The sequence below is a fragment of the Balaenoptera borealis genome (genome assembly GCF_965194805.1).
Source record: "Balaenoptera borealis genome assembly, chromosome: 5".
In the NCBI taxonomy this organism is placed as follows: Eukaryota; Metazoa; Chordata; class Mammalia; order Artiodactyla; family Balaenopteridae; genus Balaenoptera; species Balaenoptera borealis.
The window spans coordinates 111,873,452-111,885,823 of NC_138862.1; the positions used below are offsets into that span (position 1 = coordinate 111,873,452).

General features: G+C 38.2%; 1 protein-coding gene across 5 annotated transcripts in view; it reads right to left on the bottom strand.

Moving 5' to 3' along the window:
• The window catches only part of MME (membrane metalloendopeptidase), a 91,574-nt gene that overhangs the window by 43,984 nt on the left and 35,218 nt on the right, over nt 1–12,372 (bottom strand). For all 5 annotated transcript variants that reach the window (XM_082394361.1, XM_082394364.1, XM_082394363.1 and 2 more), the window contains exons 8-10: nt 10,545–10,610; nt 2,151–2,285; nt 62–163 (exon numbers count right to left, since the gene is read on the bottom strand). In XM_082394361.1, coding sequence (XP_082250487.1) covers nt 62–163; nt 2,151–2,285; nt 10,545–10,610 — 303 coding nt within the window. The remainder of the gene's footprint in view (nt 1–61; nt 164–2,150; nt 2,286–10,544; nt 10,611–12,372) is intronic.

Here is a 12,372-nt window from a genome sequence, read left to right on the forward strand (position 1 = left end):
CATTTTAATATTATAATTTTAGAAATGGCACAATAAGAGAGTACATAAAACTGCTACTTACCTTCCCACTGATCTCTAGTGAAAAGTTATTTTGGATCTGGGCTAATGTCATTTTGTTATAAAGAAGCATTGGATCATTTCGATCTTCAGATTTAGTTGTAGCCTATGGATTTAATTTCTTATCATTATTTTGGATCAAGAACTTTTTAGAAAAATATAACTATATACAAGGGAAAAAGAAATATGGCATAGGTACAACATAATTATATTTAAGTTCTATTTTGTATTTGTGTTATAACTTATTTTGTCCTATCAAGAAGAAAAGAGAAATATAAGAGATTTTAAGTATATTCAGTAACAATTATCAAGATTTGGCTACAGTGTCAAGCATAAAATTTTTTAAAAATCTTTTTATATTTTCATAACTGCCAAACCACATCAGCAATATTTACAGGCCTCTTTCCTTCTATGGCTAAATGGGCAGCTCAGTTGTGTCTGTGGTTATTTCATATGATAATGACTTTCTTGAATATAGTCATTTCCAGTTTATCTCTCAAATACTCTTTCTCTCACCTACCACCATTCAGTGTCCCAGTTAAAATTCAGACAGGAAAAAGAGTAGAAAAAAGCACAATGATTTCTACAAGAATTTAAAGCAAGTAAGACTGAGAAAATTCCTAGTACATAACACAGGTAGGTGGCAAATTATTTGAAGAGAGTTCTAGCATCTACTTTTGTGACTGTCCGCTCATCTGGCCTAACGAGTTCAGTGTTATCAACAGCATCCAGTATTATTTTTTTCATTGAATCAAAAAAGAAAATTTCAATAACAACTGCCCAACTAGTGGTTGAAAGGAGTAAAAGCAATTTTAAGCGAAAAGAAACAAAATGTAAAAATGGGAATTATTTCTCAAGTGACAACGGCTCCAATTTCCCCTTTAGGTCACTTATTTATTCATTTAAAAACTATGTTTGTAACATCTGCATGCAATAACGTGCTGGACACTGTTAGAGACACATAGGTGATTCAGGGAGGACTGAGACCCCACTACAATCTCAGAGTGTCAGAGGGGAGAGAAAATGTAGACACAAAGAATTCTGAGGTAAGATACAACTACTACAGAAGCTGAGGCTGATCAAAGGAGAACACGGTCTTGGAAGGTGCCAGAGGTAAAAACCCAGGGTAATAAACTGTTCTCTAAAAATTCTGTTTCCAACACTGAACCACATGTAACCCATCAAGCTGCCATTCATCCAGCTGCAGCTCCAAGCAAAGTTTGGTTCTGATTCTAGACTTTCGGTTTCACGTAGCCCCAGGAAAGCCAAAATTGCCCTCAAAGATCTTCATTCTTCAAGATTCTGATGGTAAAGTGACAAGCAGACGGGAATTTAGGAGTGCAGGTTGCTGTTTGCAATGTCAGAGAGCTCTGTGGATCCTAGACTGAAACTGACCGTGAGTTCAATCAATAACCTGGATGCTGTTTACAGAGTTCACTCGCTTGAGACTGCAGACCCCGTCAGAGGAACTTCAGACAAGAATGTGCCAACTCAGACTCTAAGGATTGACCTGGAACTAGAGGAAACTCAGGAACACACCCCTTGGGCTTTGCTGATAAACTCCTCCTCTTGGATCTCCCCTGAGCTAATAAGCAGCCTGACAGTCTGAACTCAGTGATATTGTACTGTAGTGTGGCCATTTTCAGAGGCTAATACTTCTTAGCAAAGGGATAGAGACAATTTCTGTGGTCACCTTAAACTTTAAAATAAAATAAAGTAAAATGGTACATATCAAAACTAAAACAGCTTTGCTGAATAGCTAGCAATCAAGTGTGTCCTGATCTCAAGGGCATCTCAACAACAGTTTGACTGTAAATAGTTAGGATATTGATGTAATCCACTTATAATAGGTCATTAAGTACATCTAGTTTAATATTTGTCAAATTAAGTATGTCTTCTGGATGTCTGGAACCTGGTTTACTGTAAAATTCCAGTTTTAAAGGTCCTCTTGAAGTTAATGATCCATTACCAAGCTATGCATTTTTATCACTTAGTTAAGGAGATGTACCTTTTACCCTTAAAATACGATAGAGAAGAGAAAGAAATAAAAAGTGGTTGACATTGTTCAGTGTATCAGAGAAAAAGTGTTTTACATTGGCAATTTCTTTTTCCAATTCCATAACTTTATTCATTTCCGAAGAAAGCTGTTTTTCATTGACAGGCAGTCCCTTTTCCTGACGAATCAATTTGGCCACAGAAATCATAAAATCCACATATGCTGTACAAGCCTGCAAGAAATAAATGACAGTACATTGCTGAAGAACCTTCTAAATATTCATCATGGCGCTTTAACTTAAAACTTATTTTCAATTCAGTATTAATTTTTGGTGACAGATAAAGCACAACAAAATAGAAATCCATTCCTGAATCCTAAAAGAAATGACCTGTATAGATTCTCAGAAAGTCAATGTGTCTTTGAATTATAGCAGAACAATAAAGGATCACTCTGAAAGTACTAAGTAACTTATAACCATTTGGTTACAGAGATTTTATAACTTTCAACTTTTAATCAAACTAAATTGCTTTAATAAGAATGCAGATGCAAAACATTTGGTAAGCAATAACCTAGTATTTTTTTCTTAAATAATAATAAATTATTTTGCCAAATTTCCTTTTATCAGGTTTTCTCTGCACACGTATATATATTTTTTCAACTATCCATGAAGAGATGGCCACAAACATATTACATTATCAGGACATCTTTTATTTGTCTTCTCTGGCCAAGCAGTATTTTTTTTTTTTTTTTTAAATGAGAATGTGTTCTCATGAGCTCTTCCAACACAAATCTGTGGGTTTTAGTTAATTCCAAAGCTGGCTGTCATTACTGTGAAATTTCTAAGATACCATAGATTTGAATATCAGCTTTCTTCTAAGAACTCAAATTCTTTCCATTTTATCTTCACACACATTTTAACTTCGTGAAGATAAGCTATAAACTAGTTTTATTATTGACCTTTTATAGAATATATAAATACCTTATTCAAGTTCAGAGTGGCACTGAACCCAGGAAATTTAATACCACTTTCATAACATTGCTATTTAGCTATTATTTTCTATCAGTAGTTAAAATAAATTATGATCCCACCACATTCAAATTTATTCAAAACTCAAGTCCCAGCACCAGCTTGGCGACACGCAGATGAGCACAATCAGGAAAGCCGCACCACACAAGTTTGCAATCAATTGGTAGTTCCATGCTTCAAAGACTTGTCCACACAGGGTAAATACGAAGGAAAGCTGTAGAGTGCTTCACAATTCCACACTTTCAAGGGGCTTTTACAACCTACTAATTGATTATCAGTGAAAGGGGTACCCTTCTAGTCACTGTGAGTGCAAAGGCACATGTAAATTCACAGTGACTGGGCTTCCCTGGTGGCGCAGTGGTTGAGAGTCTGCCTGCCAATGCAGGGGACACGGGTTCGAGCCCTGGTCTGGGAAGATCCCACATGCCGCGGAGCAGTTGGGCCCGTGAGCCACAGCTACTGAGCCTGCGCGTCTGGAGCCTGTGCTCCGCAACAAGAGAGGCCGCGATAGTGAGAGGCCCGCGCACCGCGATGAAGAGTAGCCCCCGCTTGCCGCAACTAGAGAAAGCCCTCGCACAGCAACGAAGACCCAACACAGCCATAAAAATAAAATAAATTCACAGTGACTCATTAAGAGGATCAAACATAAAACTTATAGGGAAATGAAAATATTTTATCAAGCAAGAACCTAAGCAAAATGTACAAAAGTCATTATTAATTTCAAATTCAAGAGGACACCTTTAGATACTGGCATTCCATGACCTTTACTAAATGCTAAGTAAACAATTTCCCAGGGAGAGGGCTCTCTCTTTCAAGGATACGGAGCGATTGTGAGGCTGTCTCACTGGCATCTCTATCCCCGGATCTGCTACTCAATAGAACAAACTATTTTTCAGCCATGTGTCTGTATTAAAAACCAAATCACTAAGGTAACAGGGATAAAAGGATGTTTTTATGTATATTCTTGCCAACTCCATTCTTTTCCTATTAAAAAGCAATCAGAATTCTTGTTTCACTTTGAAGAAAACAAATATGTCTGAGTTCATACCTCATGGGACCAACTATTCCAAAGTACAAGCATGCAGTGTTTTGAATTAACTGCATTTCAAATCATATAAATTCATCTGCATTCAGCAGGGAATTACTACTGCCTACGAAGGAAATGGTAATTTAAATTTTCCAGTATCAATCTACTGAGATATTTTTTTTACTCTATGGGATGCTTTTTCATTAATGAGGTGAGAAAACAATAATGAGTGTTCTCCTCCATTTCGTTGACTCTGCAAACTGGTTTTACTCCAGTATCTTTATCCTTACAGATCTATTTAAAGACTATAGAATTTGGCACGCAGAAGAACTTTGGAAAATGCCTCTAGTCTTCTGAGCTGGTAAAGTTTCCCAGAAAACTGGAAGCATATTATACCATGAACTTCTGAGATGCTTGAATATTTAATACACTTACATGGAATACACTACTTCCTTTAATGAGCTCCACTACCTGGCAACCTATTACAATGTGACTGATTAAAACATGTCTTAGTATCTTGATTATCTTTCCTGGCTTCCAAATTTATCTAGTAGCTGTCAGAACCCAGGCTTACTGCTGCTGTTAAATCCTTTCTACAAGATATGATTCTACCTTAAGGTACTGATTTTCTTCCTTGAGATACTTCTAGATTTGTAAAATGCCAAATGATAGCAATTGTCATAATTTGGGGAGAAAGTAATCAACACATATTTTAACATTTAAAAAGTACATTGGCCAGGATATTTTTTAAATCAGATGTCAATTTTTCTTTTCTGTCACTAAGAGAGCAACTAGTTATTATGACAAGGGTCAGAGGCAGCTACCTTTTTCGACAGTCATAAGGTAGCCTAGTTGAAGCTTTGATACAGTGAATCCTTTATGTGATAAAACAAAAACAAAAACAAAAACAAATGAAAAAACCCCCAAAACCTAAATGTCTATGTAGTCCTTCCTTTAAAAATAAAAAGGAAGGAAGGAACAACTGTAAATCCTAATGCTTATAATAGCAGGTTCAAAGATGCTAATTGGTTTTAAACGGTTGGGTAAAATCGCTAATTGCAGTTTTGTGAGCTTTTAAATTACGCATTATTGGTGAGATGATATTTACCAATACCCAACACCATGAATTGTTACTCTAATTAGGACTATCTTCATATTTCAGGAACAGGCAATAATATTTATATATTGGCTTTGTTCAGAAATTGGACTTCTCCTGCTTAGAAAAAAGCTGATATTTGTTAGAGTTGCCAAAGAGCAAGAGAGCGATGCCATTCCACTATTGTCCTTCACACTTGGTATCTTTGTTAATAAGTAACAGCAAGTCCCAGGGAGGAACAGATAGCTCTCTGGACCGGTTGGTTGATATTTGTGCACCTTGGTGTGCCAACAACTATGGACCAGGGGTTTCACTTTGAAAGATTCTGTTCCGGGACACCTAGCTCTTACCAATTTTCTGCGCTTCCCTTTCCAAGACATAATGTGGAGCATGAGGTGACTGAAAAGTCACAGAACTGTCTTATTCCTAAGCCACTGATGCGGGTGGTGTTATTTAATAGTGTTACACAGAAAAGTTTCCTGAGGGAACACACAGGGTCCCCCAGCAGGAGAGAGATGTTTCCTCTCAGAAGGCTTGGAATTTTTTGCCACTTGAAGCAGCATGTCAGGGATCACGCAGCTGCCAGAACACAGAGTCTTACTCCCCAAAGATGGGCACAGACAGAGAGAATCATGCAGCCATTCCTGGGGACAGGAAGTGAGAAACAGCCCCCCAATCCTAGCAGGGCTCTGGAGCAGGAGAAACACAGGATACAAGAGGATCCACTATGGACCAGCATGGAGACTGTTGGGGGCTTTCATCAAGTTATTAATGAGAGAGCCTGTAGATACATATGAGAGAACTTATTGGGTAACTTCTAAGGTTTGTTGCATATGTTTGGGAAGGTGCATGTAGTTCTTTTTACAAACTGAGTTCAGTTGATCTAAAAAATTTCTTTTGTCATATCCAGGAAGTCCCAAGTTCAAAAGCTCCTTTATGTTTTTTTTGTGGACTGGGTGAAACCTCCTGTCTATTAGTCACCTGGTGCCCAGAAAGTACAAAATGAGGTCAGCCGTTTCCTTTGCAGGATCCGTTTTATCAAGTCAACCAAGCAGCAGTCACAGCAATCTTTTTAAAAACCAAATCAAATCACGTCTAAATTATCCACCGACCGCTACCCCCAGTCATTCACCTTGTATCATATCATCCAGTTTTCTTTCTTTTATAACACTATCTCCATTTATCTTATTTAATTTATTTACTTGTTTCTTTATCATCTATCTCCTCCGATTAGAACATGAGTTCCATGTGAATAAGGACCATTTCTGCCTTGTTTCCTTGGTATCCTTACTGCCTAGAAAAGCATCTGTCACATAGTAGAAGCTCAATAAAAATAAAGTTAAATTGTAAGTATATTGAGTAAGTTTCCCTCACCTCCTATGTCATCAGGCTTCTAATGGCAGTCCAAGTCCGGAGCAGTTTCTCTGAGCTTGTATGTTGGGTAAGTGGGCAAACAAAATCCTCTCTAGGTTTACCCTCAGTTCCAATACCTGCTCATCTAAAGGACTGCAAAACTCAGCTTGTGCTCTTTCCAGAGCAGGTACAGCTTAGAGAATTTCCCTGGACTGTGTTTTATTTAGTACACAGGCCCCAGATCACCTCTTTTTGGCTTCTAACCATCCTGGCCATATTCCAAGTCCTCTATCTTCATCCCTGAAATAGTTCCTTTTTTTTTAAATGAACATCAAATTTTTCTAAGTGCTCTAAATTTCTTCATGACTCTGGCCTCCTCCTCCACCCTTGCCAGGCCCCATAGCATTATACTATATAGCTTCTAATCTCCAACTCCTTTGTTACCTCCTAGGGCTCTCATTTGCTAGATCAGTGGTTTTCTCACTTTTCTTTTAGCCCTGAAATGCTCCGTTCAAATAATGTTTTGTTAATGTATAAATAAGTAAAATGAATCTTGAAGAATGTAAACATGAAGGTGTGGCTACAGAGAGCACTGTCATTGGCACACACAAAGTGGTCCTTAGGTTCAGAAACCACTACTCTGGCTAATTCTACCTTTTCAGACACACACAGAACATAAACATATCTATAATCCAATTATGCTCAAATATTTTGGGTACCTAACCTGCAGATTCCTTATGAAGGAGGACAAGGCAGCAATCAGCCTTGAAAAGCTAAAGAGGTAGAGAAAGGGAAACTTTGAGACCAATTCCAATTCATCCCAATAGAGTTCAGAGACTCTTCTGGAGGTGGTGATTTTTCAAGAAAATTAAGGTTGTCATTCCTTTCAGTGAACCAATAAGCAAGAGCTTTCTCACATGAAGTAGTTGGTTGGTTCCATTTAAAAATTCCATGAATGGGATGATTATTTTTTATGGGCAATATGTATCTTTCATATTGTTTTCCTAGCATAGAAATGTATACTCTTGTATGGGATAGAACTGTTTCAAATCTCACTACTTCTGTCCTTTGAGGTAGCAATGTGTCATTAAGTGATCTCTTCAGATAATCAGAATACCTCAGAAATAAGGTTCTATCTCTTTAACAAGAGACATCCAGCATGAGTGGCTCCTTGATGAACCCATTTTGAGAACAGTTTCTTCTGCCACGACATTTAGGAAGTTCTATTTATTTCCTGGGAAAGGACACTTTACACAACAAGGTGCCACACAGATAAATCCCAATTTTTAAAATAAATGTATGTATTTGTTCAGTATTTATACAGATGGCTATGTGGCCTTCTGACTAATATTTGGCCTATAGAACACTGTGTTATTTTTTTTTAACATCTTTATTGGAGTATAATTGCTTTACAATGGTGTGTTAGTTTCTGCTGTGTAACAAAGTGAATCAGCTATACATACACATATATCCCCATATCTCCTCCCTCTTGCGTCTCCCTCCCACCCTCCCTATCCCACCCCTCTAGGTGGTCACAAAGCACCGAGCTGATCTCCCTGTGCTATGTGGCTGCTTCCCACTAGCTATCTATTTTACATTTGGTAGGAACACTGTGTTATTAAATTTACATTATAAACTCCTGGAAAAAGAGTGTTTATGTAGTCTTGTTTGGCACCTTGTGTCATCCACATGAGCTGGCTTAATTCATAATTTTAAATGAGATTTGCTCTCCAGGTTTTTCTGTAGAAATAGCACCATCTAGAAGGAAAGATAGATTGGGAACCAGGAGACAGGATCATGATGAGGGGGGCTATAGTAGCTATTTCTCCTCATCTGCTCATAACAGAACCCTCTATCTCTTTCCTCTTGGTGGAACTATCGATCAAGGGGTCTCCCCTCCTGAGCTGTAGAGATGGGTTGGCAGTACCAACTACCTAATCAGAGAGCCCAGTTCCCTGGACACAGTGATTGGTCAAGAGAAGGGCAGGTGGCTCAAGCAGGAACAATCAGAGCCCTTTCCTCAGAAACTGATAGGAATAAGAGAGACAGAATTTCTTTTTTCTGGATTGTAAGGCAGCCAGGGATCATCTCTGATGCTACAATGGAGAAAGCCTGCTAGAGAAGGACTCCAACACAGAAGAAAGTAGCACCTTGAGAACAGGAAAAGAGGTAAGATGGTTCAGTTGAACCCCTGGAACCAACCATGCCTGATTCATCCCTAGAACTTTACATTTAGGTGTGACAAACAGAAAACATTTTTTTTTTTACAGAATTTAAGTTAGAGTAGGTTTCTATTGCTTACAATTAATGTTCCTGACACGTGGATCTTCTAATCCATGACTTAAGCAAATCATTTTACTTATTTGGGTCTCTGTTTTCTCATTTGTAAAATGAGGGGTTGAACTAAATTCTCTAATGTCCCATTTAGCTCTTAAAGTCTGTGCATAAGTAACCTTAACTAGTAAGAAAACATACCATTCTGCCATGTAAAAAATATAAGAATACATATCTTTGAGTTTCTATTGCCTTAAGGCCTGTTCTCTCTTTAGGAAGGAAAGTACAGAAAACAAAAAGGAATTGAGGTATTTAAGTTTAGAACAATAACCAGAGGAATACAATACGCATTTTTCAAAATATAATCTAATCTAAAATTTAAAAAAAAAAACAGTCACAGGTTAAACAAAATGCTTCCATATGACCCAAGCCCATGAAAGACAGCTCTAGATTATGACATTTTCTTGATTATGAGATAGCGTTGAATATAAAATGCACAAATACACTATCATCTTAACAACAGGATCCTTTCCAAAAGAAAAAACACAAAAAAGAAACTTTACCACATTAAATGTATACACTAACTGCTGGGTATACTTTAATATCAGGAATGTTAAAATACAAAAAAAAAAATACATCTTTTTAGGATTGGACAAATTTGCTATGTTTTTAGGACAAAATCCTAAATTTGAAAAACATCCTAGTTGATGACAATGAAAATGTAGTATAATGAGCCAGAATTCTTCAATCACCCTCAACTCTGCAATAGGAAGCAGCTAGACAGCTCATAAAGCCAATAGCTGCAACCCACACAATACCTGTAATGAACTCAAATATCCCACACCCATTTGACTGTCTGTGCTATTAACTGTGGACTTTTACAATGTATCTTTTTCTTCATTTCAATGTTGTGTAGCCACTCAAAAAGATACTTTACAATGAATTTATTCCATGCTATTTTGAACTTAATAATGAGGCAAAATGCACACTCAGTATAAACATATAAAGCTAATAATTTTAATTAAGAAGTAATTTCAGCCACACCACCATTGTGACCCATTAGAATAATCAAAGGTAAACTTAACTTATTTCTGAGCTACAAAATAATGAGGAAAACATTTACGGAACCAACACCTTCCCCAAATACCTAATAATATATTACACTGCTTAAGTTTATCATCTATGGTTCCTTTATATCAAGAAGCAAAAGCACATCAACACCAGCCTGAGGGAGGCAAGGCTGTGAGGCAAAGAGAAGCAGTTCTGTGGGGTATGATGAATGTTAGAATCAGAAGGTGACTGCAAAGGTTTGTCTGAACCCAATGCCCCTATCTGGGTAGTCCTCTGAAAGTCAAATCAGAAGGCTCTAGAAGAGTGCTGCAGTGTATGATGTGTCTGATACTGGACCATTCCTGGTCTTCACTGGCACTGACCTAGACCATGATTAATCTGTTCATTTTTTAAATGATCAAATTTATAGAGAAAATAAAACATTTAAAATTGACTTTTCAAAATGGGTCACGTGACTTAAGTACTAAGATCAAGACACGAACAAGGAATTTCAAGTTTCTTTGTTTCTTAGTTTAGAATATTCATTCAGTCAAAGGAAGCTCACTATTACATGTGATTTTCAGTATCTGCCTGAGTGAAGGACATAGAGGGTTAAGTTTAAATTCTGTAGTTTATTTTGTTGGATTTTTGTTTTTGTTTTTACCTCTTTATATATTCCAGTGCATTCATAGTAGTCTCTGGAAGGCAGGCCAAGTCGAGGTTGGTCAATCTATACAAAAATATGCGAAGAAGAAAATAAAGTATTCAGTTGATATAGAACAGTTGGACAAATTACAAGCACGCCTATCTATGTATGAGCAAGATCCTAGTGTTCTTCTAGCAAATGTAAAATCGATAGCTAGTGGGAAGCAGCCGCATAGCACAGGGAGATCAGCTCGGTGCTCTGTGACCACCTAGAGGGGTGGGATAGGGAGGGTGGGAGGGAGGGAGACGCAAGAGGGAGGGGATATGGGGATATATGTATACATATAGCTGATTCACTTTGTTATAAAGCAGAAACTAACACACCATTGTAAAGCAATTATACTCCAATAAAGATGTTTAAAAAAAAATAAAGATCCTAGTGTTCTTGTTCTTTATAAGGGTAACAAGCAGACACTGAGTGAATACATAGTTAGGAAATGGTTTCCACACTACTCCTGCTTCCAAGTGTTAAACTTGATGGGTAGCTAGATAATCTGGAAGTCTGTGCTGCAGATATCTGAGAAAAACCAAAGAAATCTTGAACAAAAAAAAAAAGCACACAGGGAAGGATTTTTAATGCATAATAAAGGGGGTGGTGAACAAATACATGTTAGAATCTAGGACTAGGGAGCATTATACTTTTACAGGACATTTTGGTTTCCTGAGATTCTAATATGCTCCCCTGAGGGACATTCTCTTCTACCCCCACCCTTAATTGGGACAGAAAAAAAAAAAAAAAGGTGGAAAACCTCTATGGTAACTCAAGAAATTCTAAGCTAGCAGAAATCTTGCCGGAGATTTTTTTGAGATCCTCTACCCTAAGGGGATAGAGGAGATTCCTCCTCGGTTCTTGCCAAAGCTGTCCTGCTGAGGACGTCAGCAGACCCAGCTGCCAGCTGAGTGTGAGAAAGAGGCAACTCATCTCGGTTCTAGTATGCCCAGTCCACCTTGGATACCTAGCAAAAGCTTCTGGACGTACTCGCGGCTTTGGGAGAGTCCCTCTTACGAGCCGCATGGTAAGATGGGTAAGGTAAACGAGCATTTATGGGTGAGAGTGAGAATCCTAGCAGCTGTAAAGAGCCAGGCCAATACAAAAGAAACAGAACCCAGAGGACTGGTAAGGAAAGAGCCAGAAGGCATCCCCACGGGCAGAGCCCTGCTCCTTCTCCAACCTCCTGACCCTCCTTAGGAAACCCCCTCATGGCGATCATGCAGGATACTGGCATTTGAGAGCCAAAGGAGAGAACGCAGGAAGAGAGAAAGGGGTCCACTGTAGGCAAGAGTTGGGTTCAATCTCTTTCATGATTTTTAATACAAATGACCATAAAGATTTATGCAACAGTGACATAATTATGCTTCTGTGACCTGCAACTTTTGGTTAGTTTCTTTTACAGGAGACTAAATAAAAGCTCCCTAAATGTTTCACTCTATTCCGAACAAACTCGTTAAGTAAATCCTAGGTAAACCTAAATGAATGGCTTATGCTTTAAAAAAAATCAAATAAAGCCATTTAAAAAGAATGGGATTCTGTTTACCTTAATTGAGAAAAAAGTACAGACTTTCTTTAGCAAGGACCAAAACTGTGTTAAAAATCCCATTTCTAGGGGCTTCCCTGGTGGCGCAGTGGCTGAGAATCTGCCTGCCAATGCAGGGGACATGGGTTCGGGCCCTGGTCCGGGAAGATCCCACATGCCGCGGAGCAACTGGGCCCGTGAGCCACAACTACTGAGCCTGTGCGTCTGGAGCCTGTGCTCCGCAACGGGAAAGGCCGCAATAGTGAGAGGCCC